Source organism: Zootoca vivipara, chromosome 8 (genome assembly GCF_963506605.1).
Source record: "Zootoca vivipara chromosome 8, rZooViv1.1, whole genome shotgun sequence".
In the NCBI taxonomy this organism is placed as follows: domain Eukaryota; kingdom Metazoa; phylum Chordata; class Lepidosauria; order Squamata; family Lacertidae; genus Zootoca; species Zootoca vivipara.
The window spans coordinates 81529683-81545046 of record NC_083283.1 but is presented as its reverse complement, the minus strand read 5'-3'; the positions used below and the strand labels follow the sequence as shown (position 1 = coordinate 81545046).

The following is a 15364-nucleotide window of genomic DNA, read 5'->3' as shown; positions in this document are numbered from 1 at the left end:
TTTTTCAGTCTGTTTGTTAATGCCTCTTCTTCCGCCAGCAGTCAGTTTGCATTCCAGTTGAAATATTAATTGGGAGACCAATCACCACAGTCGTAATTCATCCCAATCTCCAAAGTAATTAAAAGAAGGGAAGTTTAGCTGACCTGATGGCCTGATGCTATTCAGGGCTATTACGTGGTGTCTGGGCATGATGGTGGTTCGGGAGAGAAAAATGGTTTCCATTGAATGGAAACCTTCAACGATGCAGACTCATACCACCCATCTTACCACTGATGGGAATTTGCCTGGCTCCAGTAAACAAACCATTGGTCACCCATGTTAAACTTCCTTTGAATTCCTGCCTTTACCCATCCCACCCCTGGCATGATGTAGGGTGAAAGGTGTAGGGAGGGCGCCCGTGGCTGTCCCAAAATGGCCTGGTGGGCCAAATGGGGAGGCCTGCTGGGGCAATATTGTTCTGTGGGGCGGAGGTTCCCCACCCCTGTTGTAGAGGGCTGAAGCTGAAAGTGCAGTGACTCTGCTAGAAGGCAGACTAGTCAGCTTCTGTCTGAAGGCCAAAACGAGCCAGGCAACTGCCGCTTCGCAGGAAAGATTCCCCTTCTGTTGTGTGGGCAGGGCGGTCCCTCCCCTTTCCTGGCCAATCCCCTGACAACGCCTCCCCAGGCGGGATTGGGCGATTGGCTGAGGTAGGCGGAGACCTCAAGGTATCCAGCCCGGGGAGGATGAAGCCAGCCCAAACTACCAGGAGCCGCACTGGGATCCAGGGGGCTGCGCCCGACTACACAAAAGGCACCCCCACTTGATGTTGGGAGCGGTCATTCAGGCATGTCCAAAGTCCATTTTGTGGGCTTAATCCGGCCCCGGTGGCAGTTTATTTCCTGGGGTAAAATCCTAAAAAAAAACCTCAGCAACTTCAATCCTTAAAAAACCTCAACAACTCTGGTCAGCCCTTTGGTCGGCCCTCACAGCCCTTCACTTCATCAAATCTGGCCCTCTTTGAAAAAAGTTTGGATACCACTGCATTATTTGATTCCTCTTTTTGTTAAAAAGCAGCTATAGGGGATGCCATACTGGGCTGGGGCTGGGACACAGGCTGCGGGAGTTAAACTCCCCCCTCCCCAGTGCCATTTCTCTAATTTTATTCACCCTTCAAAGCTGCTGTTTGACCAAGGCCAGAATATCTGTGGTGCAACTGGAGCAATTGCTTTTTTATTAGGATGGTTTGTCTTATTACTGCACTCCATAAGCTTTTTTAGCTGAAAAGTGCTCTCTCTCTCTCTCTCTCTCTCTCTCTCTCTCTCTCTCTCTCTCTCTCTCTCTCTCTCTGTTGAATAGTACACAAAATAAAAATACTGATGCTTCAGGACAGCGGAGTTTCCTCTCGGCCCTGGTGGCTACAAGCCTAAAATAACTCCTTAGGAATCAGCCGCCTGTGCACACTAACCTGGGCATAAGCTCAATTGAACACAAGTGGGATTTATGCATCTGGAACATGCAGCCATCAGGCCAGATTCAGACTGGTTCAAGCCTTGAGGCTGTACTCATTGGGGGGGGGGCAGAAGAACATGACTCAGTATCGTACAAAGATACATCGCTCCCATAAAAGGAACCCTATTATTATCATTTATTTATTAGTTCATTAATTAAATCTCCACACTGTCCTTCATCTGAAGATCACAGGGCAGTTTATTGTAAAGCGCAGTTTACAGTATGGCAAATGGTTTCCAGCCATTTCATGCTCCCTTAGCTATCTTCACAAGAGGAGAGGAGGTGAGCAAAAACGGAGATGAATTAAGTGAAAGAAAGTTTAATCTGTGTAACGACACATATTCAGAGTATTTATGTTTTTGTTCATTAAAGTTGGCAAAATGTTGTTTCCTGGTGTTTTGCTGAGAGTTGTGAAACTCTGCCAGCAAAAGAATATTGTACTCCACAAAAGCTTATGCTGTAATAAATAAGTCTTCAGACTTGCTGTGTGGCACCTTTTGGGGGGAGAAAGAAAGGGGCCCACTTTGGGTAATTGCACCAGGGCCCTCAACCACTGTAATCTGACTTTGCATTTGACTCACCGGAAAAAAACATACATTTAAAGGTGGACATGTGTCCGATTTTTGCAGAGGATAGTCCTCTATTAGAAAGGGAACTGCATTTAGTGTAGTTTCGAGAGGAAATAATGCTAAGAAAGGAAGGCGGCAAGGACTCGGAAGTTGCCCGTCAACCGTTTGCACCAGGACAGGCCAAGCAGGCAGTCGGGGGCACCTGGTCACTGTGTCTCCCCCGTGGCCAATGAGAGCCCTCACCCAAAATATCTGGAAGGCACCAGGTTAGAGAAACCTGACTTAGAGGAAGGCGTTTCTGGCTTTCTGGGAAAATAAAAAAGAGGTGAATTTGGGCCTCTGGTGTGCCTTAATGTAATTTTAGAACTGTGCATGCCCTAGACCAGTGTTTCTCAACCGCTGTTCCGCAGCACACTAGTGTGCCGCGAGAAGCTGGCTGGTGTGCCGCGACGTGCGGCGATGAGAAGGGCGATTTGCATTGTCACGCCGGAATGGAAGCCGGCCAGGTCACGACGCGGGGCAAGCGCAGCTCTCAACAGCCACCACCACAGGAGGGTGGTTTTAGACAAACTTAAAGAAGCTGGCTGGATGAGCTCAACCCGAAACTTGCTGAGCAAAGGATTGTGCTGGCAGAGAAATCAGCGGCTTGTGAAGCCTTATTACAGGAGATTGCAACCAACACAGCAATTGGCAAGTGTTTCTTACAGTCATAATTATATAGTCAATATAGGACGGCACAGAGTTAAATTTTTTAACTTTTTTAATGGTGGTGTGCCTCGTGATTTTTTTCATGGAACAAGTGTGCCTTGGCCCAAAAAAGGTTAAGAAACACTGCCCTAGACCAGGGGTGCCCAAACTTTTTTGAAAGAGGGCCAGATTTGACGAAGTGAACATGCGTGAGGGCCGACCAAAGTTGTCGAGCTTTTTTTTAGAGTTGAAGTTGTTGAGCTTTGTTTACGATGTATTTATTTATTCAAGTAGTTGAGCTTTTTTTTAAGTTGTTGAGCTTCTTTTGGGATTTGACCCCAAGAAATAAACTGCCACAGGGGCCAGATTATTAGGCCCCCGAAACGTACTTTGGACATGCCCCGCCCTAGCCGTATTTGAGAAAAGCTCTGAAATACTCTAAAGATTCCACCATGACTTGAGATGACGGGAGGCTGTGCCTTTGTTGTGCTTCTCCCTCTATCGCTCTCTGTGCCTCTATTCCTTCCATCCCTCTAAAGCGTGAGTTCCCATTTGGTGGCGGTTCACCTATCCCGCCCAGGGGGTCCGCGGCACCATTCACATAGCAAAAGCTACCATAGAGAGATCAGGAATGTCAAAAGTAGGGGGTCCATGGCTTGTCTTTTGAAAAACGGCCCTGACAGTTAAGTCCAGTCACGAACGACTCTGGAGTTGCGGCGCTCATCTCGCTTTACTGGCCAAGGGAGCCGACGTTTGTCTGCAGACAGTTTTTCCGGGTCATGTGGCCAGCATGACTAAGCCGCTTCTGGCGGAACCAGAGCAGCGTGCGCAAACCCGCCATTTACCTATTTATCTACTTGCACTTTGACATGCTTTCAAACTGCTAGGTTGGCAGGACTTAGCTAATTGGGAACCAGTGCTCTAAAGCACACAAACACACACCCCTTAAGACCTTTTAATTCTGCATATGTTCTTTCCCCTTCAATAAATATTTCCTCCCCCTGCCCTTCTCTTTAAAAATATTTGAATAATTTTCTGTGATTTTGGTATTTTTTTTAAAAAAATGTTCCGGGCGTCTCCAAGGTATTGTTTGGTCTGGTAAAATACCCTAAACACCAGCTGTTGGGTAGGCATGCATATAAATATGGCCTGGATCAAAAGCATTGCATCATTTGAAATGGGGGGGCTCCGCTATTTTGAGCGGGGGGGGCTTAAAATCCCAGAAGACCCCGGGCACATCTAAAGCAGCATTTTAGATCTTCGCCTTTGGTTTCAATCTAGGTAAAATTGGTTGAGCTGAAGTCCCATTCAAGTGGGCCAGAAGTTTTCCCACGGCAACTATTTTCAGCTCCTTAAGAAAGCTTCCCACACAGTTGGAGATTTATGGGTTTAAGACAACAGAAACATAATAATTAAAACAAAATACACTATAGGCTTTTTTTTAAAAAAAATCACTCCATTATTAATCACCTCATGAGATGGCCCCAAACTGCTCCATTTCTCAGCTGAAGAGAGGCAAAGCACTTTTATGTTTGATTAATGGCACTTGAGAACTTGAGGAAAATGTTCATGTAATTTCTGGGTGAGAATAAAACATTACGATATGATGAATTAACCTTCCAAAGAAATTGTTTAAAATCATGCCAACAAGTGTGGGAAATCTTTCTTTCTCTCTCTCTCTCTCTTTTAACCAACCACAGAAAATTATATCAATTATAAGGAACTAATGTTTCCATACTTTACAAAAGATATTCTCAAGTAATTTTATTATCCCAAAATGTCTAGTCTTCTCCAAGTGTAACTTCAAAAAAATTAAGCAGGCCAACAGGGAAGGAAACTAAAGGCACTTTCAGAGCTTTGCTATATTTGAGGGGTTGAGATTCAATTGCATGCCAGCCAGTTCAGATCGCACAATTTAAGGGCCTTCCAGGCTGGTATTTTATTGTGGCGCATTAGGGTTGGTTGTGGATTTATGCTGATTTATTAGTTGTTCCGCGATGTGTCCCTAATACAACCACATTATTCCTGTCTGGAGAACCTATAGCACAACTAATGCAAGACCAAAAAAACCACAAACCAATAGTGTTGGTGGTATGACATGTTACAGGATTTCAGCAGGAAATTACAGGATATGGACCGGCTGAAAATGAAGAAATTATATGCCTGCCCCAACACATTTGCAGGCGCAAATAATATTGGAAGTGGGGTTGTATATGACTGCCCTGATCACACCGTGACCACAAATAATCATGAATGTGCAATAGAAAGAACATCTACAGGGGGCGAAAGTGGATTTGGTGCTCTCGTGCAACAAACTGGACTTTTTGCAGTACAGAAAGTGATGGAAAAGTGCATGAGAAAGTGTGGGATAACAATGAGGAGTACAGGTGATCAAAAAATAATATTTAATTCAAAAGAATGTCAAAGTTAACCAGGAATTTCGGAACGCATCCGTGGTTTTTTGAATTCTTTTCTCTTTACAGTACCTCATCTTCTATATAACATTTGTACCTGGGCAGGACATCTATGACCCCTTGTTGTACATTATGCAGTACTCATCTTGGCACTGTAGATTGATGGCCTCTTCTGACACCATGTTGCACGACATTATGACATTGTGTCCTTTGTTGAGACGGCGATTGTATATTACAGTGTCATCTCTGTAGTCACTATAAATATTTATGCGCGTCAGCTTCTGAACATCTCCTCTTGGCTCTTTTCTCATATTCTGTGTTGATAACACCTGCTTGAGCTTACTCCTTTTTGATGGGCTGGCTCTGATGGGGCATTTTCAAATATTATTTTACTCTGTTTCAGGTTATCATACATTCTAATACACATGCATGTATAAGCTGAGTGGAGACTACTAAACTGAGGATTAAAACTTGTTAATTTCCCTGTCATTCCATGAATATATCACTGGCATGAAATAGCATCTTTAAGAAATATGGTTTATTTACACATATTTACCTACTCCTGCCAACCTAGCAGTTTGAAAGCACGTCAAAGTGCAAGTAGATAAATTGGTACTGCTACAGCAGGAAGGGACCCAGGTGGCACTGTGGGTTAAACCACAGAGTCTAGGGCCTGCTGATCAAAAGGTCGGCGGTTCGAATCCCTGCAACGGGGTGAGCTCCCGTTGCTCGGTCCCAGCTCCTGCCCACCTAGCAGTTAGAAAGCATGTCAAAGTGCAAGTAGATAAATAGGGACCGCTCCGGCGGGAAGGTAAACGGTGTTTCCGTGTGCTGCTCTGGTTCGCCAGAAGCAGCTTTGTCATGCTGGCCACATGACCCGGAAGCTGTCTGCGGACAAACGCCGGCTCCCTCGGCCTATAGAGCGAGATGAGCCCCGCAACCCCAGAGTCAGACATGACTGGACCTGATGGTCAGGGGCCCCTTTACCTTTACAGCAGGAAGGTAAACAGTGTTTCCGTGTGCTGCTCTGGTTCGCCAGAAGCGGCTTAGTCATGCTGACCACATGACCTGGAACCTGGAAGATGAGCGCCGCAGCCCCAGAGTCGGTCACGACTGGACCTAATGGTCAGGGGTCCCTTTACCTTTACCTTACTACACCTAAAGCCTTCCATGGAGCAGGTGCATAACACCCCAAGAGTGTCTCTCATCGCCCCTTCCATAGCTCCAGCAGCCAATCATGCTCCCTGGTCTCTCGGTGCATCTTCTTCCAGGCAGCACCGCATAAAGTTATCGTCCTTCCTCCTCCTCCTTCCCAGCAACCTTTGTAGAAAACAGCTCCTCCCCACCTGTCCACTTGTCAGCATCTCGCTAAGCTACTGCACTTGGTTTTGGGGTTTCCCTATGGTAGCAGCCTGTGGGGTGGGTAGAGCCATCCTCCCAGCACTACTGCCACCTACCTCGATGGGGCTGAGATGGTGGTGAGGTCACCTCCACGTGACTTGCCCTGCAGGCGCACTAGATTTGCAAGTAAGCAGCAGAGTTGCTGGTGCCATGGAGGCAGTTGCACATGTGTCTGCTGCACCCACTAGGGAATACCACCTGCTTTCAGGCGTGCCTGCAAAGCCTTCCCAGTTTGTCATAAGAAATACTTCAGCATTCAGCTTTATGGTTCTGCAAGGGGAAATGGACTCTTTTCTGAAGTAGGTTCCCATGCCTTTTGAAGTTCATGCTTCATATAATTTACATATACCGCTCCTGTCAGATGACAATTAAAGATTCCATAATATAGAACGTGAGAATTACGCAATCGCTGGCGTGAATCAATAACGTACCCTTACTTATGAATGCTCGTGGAATTGTTTGCAGTTATGAATTTGATTACAGCTGTTTTATAGCGATGTGAATTCACAACAGTACCAGAATAAATAATATACAATATTTATTTACTAAGCCAAAAAGTCCTCAATGTTGCCAAGAGGAAAGTTTTTTCTGTAGGAGCATAGCAGTGTCCCTAAAATGCTAGATAACACGTTGGCCGTCCTGTCTATATTTATGCTCAAATAATTTATTTAAATAATGTTGCTGGTGCGATCTTTATAGCTTCCTGCATTTTGCTACACAAATTTCAGTCTACACTGCAGACGGTGCAATTCATTTGCTAAATGTAATTTCCATCTCTGCATACTAATCGATTTCCTCACAAACACCTGCTATCTGTTATGATAATAAAGCTGCCATTCTAAATTGAAAAGGGGCCAAATGCAGCTTCCTAAGGAAATGACTTAAGTGTCTTTCAATGCTACTAATGCAGTAATGCTTCTGTAGTGCCAACATTTTTTTTCAGAGCATTTGCATTTTATATCATTTGGTTCTGTTCCATAATTTCTCTGTCTATGCATAGCCCAGTGCTGAGGAAAGAATTCAAAGGGGAAATCTTGGTTTTCATCTCTAGTACTGACCCGCAGTATGTGTGCAAATCGGAAACAATAGCACGTTTCTTGGAGACTGGAGATTAGGCATATTGTGCACATTCTCCATGAGGTCTGGTGAATGTGCACAATGGCTGGTTGTTATGCACATTAACCGCTCCCATTACCCTCAGCATATATGTGTATAGGGCTGTTATGCAGAAGATGGAGAGACTTGTTGTTTTTTGTTGCTTCAGAGGGCAAGATTAGAGCCAATGGATGGAAACTGCAGGAAATCAAACTCTCTAACATTAAGAACTTTTCAGTACGGTCATACCTCGGTTTGAGAACGCTCCGCTTTGAGTACCGGTACTTTCAGTTTAAGTATTCCACAGACCCGGAAGTGTTTACTTCCGGGTTCTGCAGCACGCGCATGCGCAGAAGCAATCTGTGCGGTTCATGCATGCGTAGAAGCAGCGCTCGGATTAAATACTTTTCGGGAAGCGAATGGCTCCCCGGAACCAATTGAGTACTTAAACCCAGGTACCACTGTAGTAGAATGTGTGGTTCTCAGGAGGTGGTGTGTAAGCAGAGGCTGGACACTCATCTGTCAAGGATACTGTAGTTGCATCCTGCACCACAAGGTTTTGACTAGATGATCTCCTTGCTTCCTTCCAACTCTATGGTTCTATTATTTCCCCCAAAGATGCGGCTAATAGAAATTATCAATCAATGTCACTGTGGGAAATGTTTTGTTAACTTGTACAGTGGAAACCAGCTGAAAGTTTAACCTGTCTTCATAGCTATTGTCTATTTTTCTAGCGAAAGAGGTGCAGGAAGGTCTTCCTTGTTCTCTTACAATGGCAATGGCGCCCACCTGAGAGGTGCCATAACTGAGTTCCACTGAGCTCCAGCTGGGGGGGAGATGTCCCTCCACATAACCCAAAACACTTTTAGCGGCATCCTCCTAGAGAGGGAAGCTGGGGTCAGCCGTCCAGCATTGAGCCCCATGTTCCACCTGCCAAATGTTGAGGCGGGACAAAGTATTGCAAACCATGCTGAGCCAATCCAAGTGGGGCTTGAAGTCCCCACCGATCAGCTGATCAGTACTGACTTCAAGCACTGTTTGGACCAATAAGCAATTAGGAGCTGCTGCATGTAACCAATCCCAGTGGAGATTGCATTTGGCACCAAATCTAAAATACGCCAGCCCCACTTTCCAGGGAACAATTCAGAACACCTTTTGAGACTCTCAGTTGCAGAGGAAAATAATGCAGAAAAGCAGGCCTAAATCACTGTTTGCCTGGTGTATCCCTGAAAGCTCATACCGGGGTTTGAGTTCTAATCTGCGGTTGACAAAACCATGTTCTGTTGTGTGTCTGAATTAAGCTTCTTTGTGTTCCGCTGCAAATTGGCTTTATCTAAGATTATCTGCCGGCCTGCAAATGAATTTCTTGTTACCTGTTGAATGTGATTCCATTATATTAACTACCAGAGTGTTTCTCTTCTTTCAGCCTTAGCTGCTCAAGCTTATGCACTTAAGGAAGAGAATGACAGTCTCCGGTGGCAACTGGACGCTTACCGAAATGAAGTTGAACTCCTGAAGCAAGAGAAAGGGCAGCTCTTTCGAACGGAAGAAAGCCTGACAAAGGACCAGCAGTTGCAGTTCTTGCAGCAAACGTTACAAGGCATGCAGCAGGTACGCCTTAACTAGAGGTTTGAACTGTTTTTAAAATAATCCTCCCCAACTGGCGCATGCTGGGGGACATACGTGCAATTGAGAGCAGTCACCAGAAAAGCCCCCCCCCAGCCAAATTTGGCACACTGCTCTGGAAGAGAACTGATTATTACTCCTGTAACCCAAACAATGGAGAAGCTGAGTGTGCTCATTATTTAAAATTTAACACATAATTTTTTTAAAAAAAAAACCTTTAAAAATTATCTGCCTTTTCTTTTCTTTTCTTTTCTTTTCTTTTCTTTTCTTTTCTTTTCTTTCAATATGTGTATGTTCCCCTCGGTGGTACAGGGAGTGTGCCTTCACAAACTAAAATGTTAAAATGTAGGGGTGTAAAGCATAATTAACCAGGTGGCGCTGTGGTTAAACCACTGAGCCTAGGGCTTGCTGATCAGAAGGTCGGCGGTTCGAATCCCTGTGACGGGGTGAGCTCCCGTTGCTCGGTCCCAGCTCCTGCCAACCTAGCAGTTCAAAAGCACGTCAAAAATGCAAGTAGATAAATAGGAACCGCTACAGTGGGAAGGTAAGCAGCGTTTCCATGTGCTGCTTTGGTTTGCCAGAAGCGGCTTTGTCATGCTGGCCACATGACCTGGAAGCTGTACGCCGGCTCCCTCGGCCAATAATGTGAGATGAGCGCGCAACCCCAGAGTCGGTCACGACTGGACCTAATGGTCAGGGGTCCCTTTACCTTTTAAAGCATAATTAAATGTCAGGGCAATATTTCAAAAGAGGAAATAGACTTGCTGATATTTATCCATCTGTACATGTTCTCAGACACGTTTTTTGAAAGTACATGAATTCTGCTGTTGGAGATGTACAGCAGAAAGCACCAAGTCATTAAAATAAAGGTGCAGAGAGAAGAATTCAGAATTGCTCAAGCATTGGAGAGTGTATTCCTAGTTGTTTGTGAACACGGAAGTTGTTGTTGCTTAGTCGTTTAGTCGTGTCTGACTCTTTGTGACCCTATGGACCAGAGCACGCCAGGCACTCCTGTCTTCCACTGCCTCCCGCAGTTTGGTCAAACTCATGTTTGTAGCTTTGAGAACACTGTCCAACCATCTCGTCCTCTGTCGTCCCCTTCTCCTTGTGCCCTCAATCTTTCCCAACATCAGGGTCTTTTCCAGGGAGTCTTCTCTTCTCATGAGGTGGCCAAAGTATTGGAGCCTCAGCTTCAGGATCTGTCCTTCCAGTGAGCACCCAGGGCTGATTTCCTTCAGAATGGATAGGTTTGATCTTCTTGCAGTCCATGGGACTCTCAAGAGTCTCCTCCAGCACCATAATTCAAAAGCATCAATTCTTCGGCGATCAGCCTTCTTTATGGTCCAGCTCTCACTTCCATACATCACTACTGGGAAAACCATAGCTTTAACTATACGGACCTTTGTAGGCAAGGTGATGTCTCTGCTTTTTAAGATGCTGTCTAGGTTTGTCACGGAAGTAGTAGCCAATAAATGCTCATTGACATTTGTTGGAGAATTGTGCTTTACTTATTGTTGTTTAGTCGTTTAGTCGTGTCCGACTCTTCGTGACCCCATGGACCATAGCACGCCAGGCACTCCTGTCTTGCACTGCCTCCCGCAGTTTGGTCAAACTTATGTTCGTAGCTTCGAGAACACTGACCAACCATCTCGTCCTCTGTCGTCCCCATTACTAGGAACAAAATAATGCTTGAGTATGGGGAAAATGTGATATCCTTACAACCAAGTTCCAGCTGGGAAAAACACATTTTTATTCCTCTGCCATTTTAATTCCTCTGCAACTGCTGGGAGAAGGGTGTTTGTATCTACTTCAGCTGCACATAAAGACTGCACATTATTTATGCAATTATCTAATCTTTTGGAAAAGCCCTCTATCTGAGGAAGAAGCCTATCAGCGAAAATAAGTGCATTTTTTTCTGTTGAAAAATAAGGTAAATATGGCAACAGTGGTTTATTTGCAAGCTACTGCTACCAGTTCTTCTTTTCTCTTTTTTTCTTTTCAAGATTTCTTCCCACATTTAAAGGACTGGGCAATCAAAAATTGTATTATCATTTTCCCCCCCCTTGGGTATAAAAATGGCAACCTTTGCAATTGATATTGTTTGGAAATGGAAATCCATTTGATTTAAGGGCAGTTCAGGCCCTTATACTTTTTTGAGATAATTCTCCTCATAGAGCTACGTTACAGTTTAATTTCACACCCAGTATGAGATCTCTAACAAACAAATGGAAATAATGTCCTGTATCCATGGTAACAAATGAGATATGCTTTACCTGATCTCGTGATGGAACTGAATGAGGAAACTACAGAATTTAGCTCTGAAAAAATGCATTCGAGACTTATCTCTTCCATTCCCTTGACCTTAAAAACAGGTATTCCATCCAGCTCACATCTAAATTAGGAGCAAATTATTTTTGGCATCTGTCTCAAGAGACAATAGAGGAGGTGAAGTCAGTAGAGGAGGTGAAGACAATAGAGGGGAGAGTTACAGCGCCTGCTGTAGCTGTAGAGGCCAACACAAGAGAGACATGTTTTGTTGCATCTGGGGCAAATGAAGGCGTCCAGTTTTGCTGGTGCAGAACAAAATTTGCAGCAGAAGGTTCTCATGTCCCAAAATCCCTGTGCTTTCACAGATAGCTATGATATTTTGCTTCTGCTCTAACAGGCTCCTTCCGTCTCCTTGTCCCTTCTACTGCCCACATTTTTGAAGAAATATATGGAGTGCCTATGCTGCATCAGACTCTGGCCTAGGGCTTTGTCTCCCTTAGGGGTCAACCGGTTGCCCCAAGCTCACAAGAAAACATAGTACTCATTCCTGCATTTTTCCACAAAGTTTTTTTTTCTGCCCCTATTGACTTTTCCTCCTTCCCTGCCAACACCACATGCCTGATCCAGCCCTTGAATGAGTTTTTCACCTGCACATGGGAGATTGCATTAGAGACTAAACTGGGTTCTCAAAAAAGAGTCCTCTGCACTGCTCAATAATTTATAGAAAGATGGTCCTTTTGGAAACGAAATATAGATTATAATATTCCACTCTTTTCCTCTAAAGGTAACTTTGCAAAGGTGGGAAGGGGAGAATATAAGGGTTTTTTAATAAGTTTTTGTTTTTCCTTTCCCATTTTGCAAAAAGCCTAAATAAGAATAAGAGTGCTTTTAAAAGAATGGAATTAAGGAGAAAATAATATTGGCTGGGGTCTGTGAATGGATCTGTAAACTAAATGGATTGTGGGGGTTGTAATGGGATACGGAGATTATTGCCTCCTGGTTTCTGATTCATATGATGCTCTGGGGGGACAGGATTCAGGAGAGCTGACTCACCTGAATGAGACTTTCAATGATTGGTTTAAGAACCTGATGGCAAGCTTTTCATTTAGTGTCCATTTGTAATGGAGAGAGAGAGAGAGAGAGAGAGAGAGAGAGAGAGAGAGAGAGAGAGAGAGAGAGAGAGAGAGACTATATAAAAGTTGCAGTTTCCTATATCTCATACCGCTACTCCAAAAACTGGGAGCAGATCTCAAAATCTAATGTTGAGTTTTGTTTTGCTACTGAATAGCTGGTTATAATTTTAAATTATTCACATGAGGTGTCATCTGTAACCTGACAGTTATTAAGATTCTCAGGTTCTGTAGTTCGGGGGGGGGGGGACTTAAAACACTAGTGACAAAAAATGGCAACGAATCATTCAGTATGGATTGCAGAATATTTCTAGAATAAATGTTGCTTTGGCAGCACATATACTAGAATTGGAATGATACAGAGTAGATTAGCAGGCTAAATGTCATGCAGGGTTCTGGAAAGGGAAAATGCATTATATTCTAAGATGTTGTGTTATTCTGGTGTAAGAGATGCACATTTCAAGCCAGAGTTGGCAGATAGGCATTTCTTGAATTGGGGCAGGAATGAGGCAGCGGTAGCAGAGCAACTTAATGTCATGATGTTTACTGGACTCATACGTGAGCCCTGGATTGAAATTAGGGGAATGAAGTCCATAGGGGTGGTTGTGAATTGAGATAACACAGGATAAGCCAGATTGCCAATAAGGTATATTATTATTATTATTTATGCAATCTGCACACTGCTCTTCATCCTAAGATCACAGGGTGGTCCACAACATAAAAAATACAAGTTGAGAACACAAAATACACCATAAAAATAGAGACAAAAATAAACCAATAACCCCCTCCCAGAAACACATTTAAAAGGATATATATTGAGGGTGAGGCAGTTGTTCTCTTGACCATAGATACTCACGACTTTTTTTTTAATCAATGCATAGTCAAGTTGTGACCTCACTTATTTTATGTATGCTAATAATTTCATACAGTGGCTCTTCAACTGTGGTCTAGGACTACATTTCAGGTCCTTGAAACTGTGCTGAGAATATTGGAGGAGAAAAATTCTATGGCATGTCCACATTAAGTCTACATATTTATTTTTAATTATATTTATACTGCTTCTAAGTGGACTCTGGAGGCTCTCACAAGATTTCAGATGCGCCCCCCCCCCAAGATCTCGTGAAACCCTCCCCCCAAAGCCCAGTAAGCAAGGCAGAGAGTTTAAAAGTTATCTGTCTTGCTTGGGGCAGGGGTGGTAAGAACAATTCAGCGTGCCAGCTCTGAAATAAAAGAAACAATAAAATACCATTAAAAATTATGGCATCTAGCACCACCATTACAGTTACAAGAACAGGCAGGAAAAATTCTTAAGTCTGCCGAGACACTTGCCAATTTTCAGTTGCTTCATCCGGGGGGGGGGGAGAGAGTTTGGGAACCACAGATGTATTTGATATACAGTACATACCACACCCAGGTGGTGCTGTGGTTAAACCACTGAGCCTAGGGCTTGCTGATCAGAAGGTCTGCGGTTCGAATCCCTGTGACGGGGTGAGCTCCCGTTGCTCGGTCCCAGCTCCTGCCAACCTAGCAGTTCAAAAGCATGTCAAAATGCGAGTAGATAAATAGGAACCGCTACAGCGGGAAGGTAAACGGCGTTTCCATGTGCTGCTCTGGTTTGCCAGAAGCGGCTTTGTCATGCTGGCCACATGACCTGGAAGCTATACGCCGGCTCCCTCGACCAATAATGCGAGATGAGCGCGCAACCCCAGTGTCGGTCACGACTGGACCTAATGGTCAGGGGTCCCTTATCTTTACTTTTACCTGATCCAGTGCACCCCAAAGCCCCAGATTACTCTTATTCAGTTGTAGCTTCCTATATAAGTGGGTTGTGTTTGCGCATTATGTGTACCAATTATCAGATGAACTTACACATTCTCGTGTTTCGAGAGGATAAGACATTGTGGCAGGGTGCTACTAGCAACAATTCACGCAATACTGCATTGCCCTTTGGAATTTGCGTATGCTTGGGAGCATTTCAAGGGTGTTAGCATTCCTGGCCATGCTGACAATGTTCATTGCAGAGGCTTGAGCAACCCAGCTTTTGTCTATAGTGCTTTTTTATATTTAATGCTTCAGAAACACTCAAGATTGGTTTTGAGATGGTGATTTTTCTGTGGTGTATTTATGAGATCTGAGACACGGGATGATGGCTGCAGGAAGAGAATGAGCACAGGGTTTCAAGAAATTAGCTAAACTGACTATCTGCAAAGATAATTTTTAAGTGCTATTTTCACCTTTTTGAATTACTCTGTATATGGCAGCAGAGACTTGGGGGGGGGGTGTTCCTATTCATCTTAGAACCCCATTGCAAGAGCTTTAGCTTTAACAAGGCTCATTCAATCTTCCCATCCTGTGGTGGCATCCAGAATCTACAGGTTACAGCCCCTGGCCTCAGGCACGGTGCTAGGGCTTTTTGCGCCCTAGGCTAAATCACCTTCTGGCGCCTCCCCCCGGCACATGCTGACGCCGCTGTGTCCCCTCCATAGGCGGGAGGGCGCTGAGCGCTCATTTCGGCTCGCACGCCTTCCGCCTATGGAGGGGACGCTGTGAGCTCTTCAGCGGCCGCGACAGCGAGGGAGCGTCGGCGTCGGCAGCAACAGCACCCATAGCTGAAGGCTTCAGCTACGGGCGCTGCCACCGCCGCTACCGCTCACTCGTTGCTCCCGGCGCTGGCGGCCGGCGGGCA

General features: G+C 44.7%; 1 protein-coding gene across 3 annotated transcripts in view; it reads left to right on the top strand.

Moving 5' to 3' along the window:
• ENOX1 (ecto-NOX disulfide-thiol exchanger 1) overlaps positions 1–15364 on the top strand; it is a 270937-nt gene that overhangs the window by 233359 nt on the left and 22214 nt on the right. For all 3 annotated transcript variants that reach the window (XM_035103504.2, XM_035103500.2, XM_060278089.1), the window contains one exon: positions 9081–9265. In XM_035103504.2, coding sequence (XP_034959395.1) covers positions 9081–9265 — 185 coding nt within the window. The remainder of the gene's footprint in view (positions 1–9080; positions 9266–15364) is intronic.